The sequence below is a fragment of the Aspergillus tanneri genome (genome assembly GCF_003426965.1).
Source record: "Aspergillus tanneri strain NIH1004 chromosome Unknown AapTan_9_pilon_pilon_pilon, whole genome shotgun sequence".
Classification (NCBI taxonomy): domain Eukaryota; kingdom Fungi; phylum Ascomycota; class Eurotiomycetes; order Eurotiales; family Aspergillaceae; genus Aspergillus; species Aspergillus tanneri.
The window spans coordinates 736,741-743,737 of NW_022984636.1; the positions used below are offsets into that span (position 1 = coordinate 736,741).

At 47.2% G+C, this 6,997-nt stretch overlaps 3 protein-coding genes across 3 annotated transcripts; all 3 read left to right on the top strand.

Annotated features, from left to right (window-relative positions):
- Positions 1–2,570: 2,570 nt before the first annotated feature.
- On the top strand, positions 2,571–3,836 carry ATNIH1004_011753 (uncharacterized protein; the record flags this gene model as incomplete). Its single annotated transcript, XM_033576315.1, has 3 exons — positions 2,571–2,577; positions 2,993–3,105; positions 3,195–3,836. 3 exons carry the CDS (start codon positions 2,571–2,573, stop codon positions 3,834–3,836), a joined length of 762 nt encoding a protein of 253 aa, XP_033420979.1.
- A 143-nt stretch (positions 3,837–3,979) lies between these two features.
- Positions 3,980–4,588, top strand: ATNIH1004_011754 (uncharacterized protein; the record flags this gene model as incomplete). Its single annotated transcript, XM_033576316.1, has 3 exons — positions 3,980–4,217; positions 4,345–4,453; positions 4,519–4,588. The coding sequence occupies 3 exons, from the start codon at positions 3,980–3,982 to the stop codon at positions 4,586–4,588; spliced, it is 417 nt and encodes a 138-aa protein (XP_033420980.1).
- A 1,475-nt stretch (positions 4,589–6,063) lies between these two features.
- Positions 6,064–6,513, top strand: ATNIH1004_011755 (uncharacterized protein; the record flags this gene model as incomplete). The annotated part of the gene is made up of 1 exon (XM_033576317.1): positions 6,064–6,513. The coding sequence occupies one exon, from the start codon at positions 6,064–6,066 to the stop codon at positions 6,511–6,513; it is 450 nt and encodes a 149-aa protein (XP_033420981.1).
- Positions 6,514–6,997: the final 484 nt, after the last annotated feature.

A 6,997-nucleotide genomic window follows, 5' to 3' on the forward strand; every position in this document is an offset into this window, starting at 1 on the left:
GGCAATCTCGAGTGCAGTGGCTACTACAGTAGGGGCCACAAAGCTTTCACGGCTAACATTTTGTATACAGGTGGAATACACACTACAATAATGATTTCATCGAAAAGATGCTATCCTATATTCAGGACAATCGACCGGATATGGTGAGAGCATGCCATGTGATGAACGAGCCTGTTCGGAATTTAATAGGGCATGGGACGGTGTGCGAGCCATCTCAGAGGATAGTAGACAAGCACACAAATCTTGATCAAATCCTTCAACAGCTGCAGCCATGTCTCACGAATTCTATTTCTATTAAGGCACGCCTTTGATTGTCACGGCTCAATCTAGGACAGGATATCTTCATATAACAAATGAATCTATTCCCACTAACTTGGTAGCTCTTCAACGAGAATATCAAATATGTAGAGGTGAGGAAGAATGGATGGATCAATACATACAATGTTAGTTGTGACTTGTGGGGTGTTGTGGAATTCAGGGGAAGTGATGCGCAGGGAGCTATTCTATCAGCTACAGGCCAACTTAGCCTAATTAGGAAGTAGATGTCATTCAGTGGAAACACCAGGAATCACAGTATCTCAACCAACTGAGTCTCTTGCATTCCTGTCTAGGTGCTCTACTCCAGACCTTGGGTGCTCAACTATCTAAAGGATTCAGGGGTTGAATCGATCCGATCGTCAGATACTCTGCACCGCCAAGTCGGGCGGATTAACTATAGTATTTCCGTAATATGGGGAAACCAGAAGATCACATGACCCAGGTGACAAGGTCATCATATTAATCCCACAATATAGAGATTTTCCCACATTTCCTGTACGATACTGTAGAATTCTTTCTTTCTTCGTTCCTTCTCTACGTTTGATGTTTCGTTTGATTGCGACCTTAGATATAATCAATCTATTTTAGCAAGGTGTACAGGATCATCACACCTTTAATTCCTTTATTTTCCAGTCAATCTCTTCGTTTCTAGTTAAAAATTGGAGAAAATGGAGAAAATGGAGAAAGTACTGAAACTAAATATTAATATTTATGAAGTCTAAATTTGTAGCCAGTGAATGGAAAGTGAGACCTAGGAGAATACAGTACAGTACTACTGTATAAGGAAAGTGAGAGAAATAAGAGAAATGAGAGTCATTGTGACCACCGATAGATTCTCCTAGGCTTAGGCATTTCATATGCCAGACAAGCGCGTAAAAGTATGTCATCAAGAGCACCGAGATGTCCTCTTGAGCCTGGTATTGTATAGCCTGAATACATTATCGGGACAGAAATCGGGGCAGAATCGACAGCACGACCAATGCGGCATACGCTGTTCCAATTTAGTGTCAAATCCCACCAGAATCCAAGATATATACTTGCCCTGAAAAAGCAGCCTTGCTGGGTCTGGTGATGAGGGCGTGCAATTCCGACAGCAACAATTTTCCTGCGCTGTTCTGCCACTTTGATACACTGATATACACCTCCTACGCATGCTAAAGTAAATGCAGTTCAATCTGGACAGTGATCACAGGAGAACTTATATGGACGTGTAAATTAAGGCACCTATATCCGGCTATCGAGGTCTATTCCGAGTGAGCAGCAACCGGCCAGAGAAGGCAAAAATAGAATTCGCCTTATATACCATATACTGACCAGAGTTTGATTTGAAAATTTTTAGGAAAAAGATTTAGGGATCTTAAACTTAATTTAATCTAGTTAATAGACTAGCTCCAAGAAGGAACAAAATCATGGACACCTACTATGCCTTCTTGCCGAGCAACGTCTTTGTAAACTCCGGCCCAAGGGAAATAAATGGTCGAGGACGATGGCGGACTGGGTGGTTATCTTCACTGGGCGGATTACAGTATAGTATTTCCATAACAGAAACAAATGTTACCAATACTCGTAGGCTCGTTAGAGAAGATTCGCTGATAATACTCAGCAGCATATGAATGCTTGGGAGGTATGTATGTACTGTAGATTTCTGGTACGGTAGTTGAGTGCGAAATTGTGACGGAGGTACTTTAGAAACGAAAATCAGAGCCGACTTTAAATAATTATATCTGGTTAATAAATTATCAGCTAATGTTCCCATCCATAAACCCTTAATTATACTTTCAAATTAAGCTCTAGACAGGAATACTCAAAACTAGTGTCATGTATCGTAGTGAATTTCTGAGGACTACTGGGTTACACATGTTTATTCCTTTCTACAGAAGTCATCTCCCTTTCCATATAGATTCTCAGCATGGGCCGAAATCACCAAATTTGTATCAATTGTCAAAAGGGGAAATCCTTGCACAAAGGATCGAACACTGGAGCCATTTAGGCCGCCTTGAATTCCTGGATTCTCCGCCGTGGTAACCGTGCCCAATATGCCAACTATTTGCAGAGGGAGTCGAAATGACAATCTGTTAACCAGGATAGGCACCGCAGGAATTGCTGCTGCTTTTCGGCAAGCCGTGTGAAATGTCTCGACACAAGCTACGAGGTCGCGTACTTCGTACTTCCAAGCCAAGGCCGCCCACGGTAATACCAGCAACCAGTACTTATACACCAGTTGGGCCATCCCACCGTTTAACGCTGGCCACATGGATGGTCAGTAGGCGCAACCAATCCATACTCGAAGGCTCAGCGCGGAACTTGCCAGATGCGCCGGGAAACAGCTGGTTCCACTAAAGGGTGACCCCGGAAGCGCTGAGAATTGTCTGACCGTGAACATCTTCCGCCCTTGTGGGATGCAAGGGAGAAAACTGCCTGTCGCTGTGTATATCCATGGAGAGAGCTTACAATCGCAGCTCGGGGATGGGTTTTCACGACACTGCTCCACAGTGACTTTTGCTGATAGTAGGGTGCACAATACTGCGTCTATGCTGGGATGATCTGCGGAGCCATTTACCGGCGTCTCTTTAATTACCGTGTGCTGCGTCCTATGTTAAGGTCTTTGGGGCATCGCTTTAACGTTACCAGACTAGGAGCGCTCGAATTTCTTCCATCGTCTATTACGGCCCAGGAAGGTCTTTGAACCTCGGCCTGCATGATCAAATTCTCCAGCTGAACTGGGTCCACTACAATATTGAGGACTTGAGGGCCAACGTATCGCAGGTGACGTTATTCAGCGTATCAGTAGGAGCTCATTCAGGGCGGACAGAGCGAGCACGTTGACACTCTATGGCTGATTTCCACAGAGTGTATATTATGTTATGAACACATAGCTCGAAGATAAGCTGTTCCATCGCACAATCATCGAGCCCGGCGCCGCCACATCGCGTGCCGTACATCCGCCCAATGCCAGCCTTCATAAGGACCAGTTCTGCCGGTTCGTGCATGTGTCCGGCAGCGGCAATATTCCTGACCAGGAAATCTTCAGCTGTCTGCGTCAACGGCCCCTGGATGAAATCATCAATGCCTTCTTAGCCGTCATCGATAGATACAACCCGTCTTTGCGCCGCGAGTTCCAATCCGCCATCTACGGTGATCTCATCGCGCAACGCCCCGATGACGTGTGGAATTCCTGCCAATGGAACAAGATACCTATCCTAACTGGATTCAACATTAATGAAGGCACTACTATGTGCCTCAATATCTCCAAGTCCGAGGAGTTCACAGCGTTCTTCCGTACCCTTCTTCCCGCTTTCTGGGATGAAAATCTCAAGACCATTGACTCCCTATACCCACCCGGCACGGGATCCGTCTTCCTTTGCCTGGAAACGACAATTCCGTTGGTCCGCAGTATAAGCGTGTCGAGGCCGCGTACAGGCGGTATGCATATCTGTGCCCCTGTGCAGTTAGCAAAAGACGAGTGGAGTCGCCGAGAATATGGCTTTTGGTGGACCAAGACAGGGTTATCAGACTAACTGCACCATGGATGTGTACAGAGTGAAGTGGCATTAGATCGTTAAGTTATATACGACTTGCGGCCGATGGAGTTGACGTCTCTCGGCTCTTGAGTAACACTGTTGGCCCCATGCCCCACTATCGTTTTCAATTCCCGTTGCAAATGGCGCTAGAGATGTGTGCCGAGCTCAAGTCGATGGGCTCCTCGCTAGTGTCTATCAAGGAAATGGAGGGCACCGAAGCGCTGGCGAACCTTTGTGCACGTCAGGACAAGGTGATTCAGTGGTTGATGATTGAAATGAAGAATACGGCAAAGGAAGCCGACGCGAGCATTGATGTCCTTCTTGAAGCGCGCAAGGCCCAGGTGGCCAGGTTAGAATACTACCTCACACTCACGGGGTGTGACGACTAGGTCCGTCCCCAATGACCCAAGATTGAGAGGATATCGCGAAGTCGATCGAGAAGCCGACGGCAGACGATCTTCGAACGACGTCCCACGAGAAGCTCCCGCGGCTCCTAACTGAAAAGCCACCGTTCTCGATATCGCGGCGAGTGTCATCATGATCATATCGGACATCAACGAGGCGGCGGAGACCCTCGGCGTCGGAGTCTCCATCGATCCCGTCACAAAGAACATGTGCGGCCATGCTGATCACATCCAACGTCATGCGTTTCCAAACAGATACTGACGTCCCAGATGAGGGAGATGTGCGAGCGCGTTATCCAGCTCCAGCAGCAGCAGGCCGACTATACGCGGGACACGGAGGCATGACTCAAGACAAAGAACAGCAGGGAGCAGCTCTACGGGTGGTGTAATTGGGCGTTGGCAGTTAAATTTAGTTACAGTACTGTACCACTTCTGCGGAGCAGGTGCGAATGAGGTAAAAGTTCGCTGAAAACTTGAATTGATCGGGGGATATTCAATTTGTGGTGTAATTGTATGCCGAGCGGAAGCTAAACAGGTCCGATGGGGTTCCGCACGCGGGGTATCCCGACACTTCAAAGACACCTGAAAATTCAGCAAAGGAAGAGCGTCACTCCCACCGGTCCTAGGAGGCCAGAAGTGAGGCACTCAAGCGCAATCTACACCGATACTCATCCTTGATTTGTCTTACTGAGGGACAGCAATGGAAGGTCATGAACCAGGAAGTCCGAAAGCTGATCGACAGCCGGGAAGAAATTATCAACCACCAGACCGGAGTTATTGAATCAGCCTGAATTGAAATCCAAGAGGTCAGAACTGGACAGCAGGAGCTGAAAGACCAGAACATAGAACTACAGGAGGAGATTCAGGCCATTCGAGGGCAAATCGAGGCGCGACCTGCGAACAACCACCCAGCCAAGACATGTGCAGAAGTGGCATCCAATGCCCCCCATTCCACAGCGCTCTGGACACCATTGAAAGCGATGAAAACCGGTTCACACGATACCTACCAATAGAGAGCGCCAATTCACATATTAGGGCGGCCCTACTAAATGCGAAAACCACAAAGGACGTGCAGGTAGCCGGAATTGGAACAATCAAAATAGGATACATTGTTAGATTTAAGGATGCTCAGTTAGCCGATACAGCTCGTAACAACACAGAATGGCTTGGGGAAGTGGGTAAAGACGCGAAGCTGGTGGGAAAGCGGTTTGGTATGGTGATCCACCGCATCCCTACTGAAGACTTCAATTTGGAAGCAAACAAGGCACGACGAATAGAGACTGTTGAAGTAATAAGATCCTTGCATCCTTTATTATCAATGTGGAATGCAATAGGATCCAAAGGCGCAGGGTAGATCTCCATCTTGTTAAGTAGGCGACGTAGCTATTAAGTTTCCCGAGCTGCGTCCGACGCCGCCATATATTCTGCCTCATTGGATAATAAGGTAATAGATGTTTGTTTGGCAGATCGCTATAATATTAGAGCACCGGCTAAAAGTACGATATAGCCTGATACTGACAATTATAATAAGGACCTCCCCAGTCCGAATGGTATAAACTAGTGGTTGCGGTAGGGGTCCATTTAACATGCGAAAGGTATACCCCGTGTATAAAATCTTTAAATATCGAATTAAGTGTTTGGCCGCTCCGAATCCTTTCTAGTAGGGGCCTTGTTAAATTACGCTAGCAAGCTCGCGATACATATAATATCTGGACGGGTTCTTAAGGCATGGAAGAAAACGACCTAGCTGCTCGGGGTTACCAGGTGGAAGACATAGCATGGCTCAGGAGAACAGATAAACCACAGGTAACTAGGGTACGATGGGCGTCTGGCTCAACACAGCTGAAGTTGCTGAATGGATCATCCACAACGGTCTCCAGGGGGACAGCGATATATTAGAAGCATTGAACCATACCAAATTAAAAGGAAACGATGCTTCCGATGCCAAAAATATGGCCATCCGGCATGGTCATGTTAGGAACCGGCAAGGTGCGGGCACTGCGCGGGCAGCCACGTACAGTGGCACTGCACTCCAGAGGTCAGAGGTAAATGCCTGGGGTGCAATGGAGAACATCCGACTGGAGACCACAGATGCCAAACCCCCCTTAACGGAGACCTGCAATATTAAAACGAAACCTACGCATGCTACAGTTGAACATTATAAAAGTCTAGGCCATGCACGGAGGCATTGGTCAATGATACAAATCCCCAAAGCCTTGAAATTCTTCTTATACACGAACCACCAATCTCAGCATTCCAAATGTATGTGAACCACAGCGCCTGGGGTGCCTATCAGCCACATACGCAGACATGAACACAAGGAAAAGGACCCTACTTTATGTTAATAGGAGAATCTCGACAGCATCACACCGCCAAATTAAATTCAATTATCTAGATGTCACGCAGTCAAGATATAGACCACAGAGATGCAGATGCTCCTATTTTCCATTTATATCCCACCTGTGGAACTCTTTCAGTTGCGGGTAATTATTTCCATACGGCCTATACTCGACGAAATACATCCCATGATTCAGGCGCACAGCCAAGAAAGCAGACAGTCAAGAGTTGTCCTAGCGGGGGACCTTAATCATCACCACCCACCCTGGAGACAAACCCAGTGCACCAGGTGTTCATGGAACAGGCGCGGCGCAGGAGCTAATCAACTTCTTCCAGAATCGCGGAATGCGATGGTGCCTCCCTCGAGGCACGCCAACATACTGGTCCTTAAGCCATCCTGGAAAGAAGTCTACAATC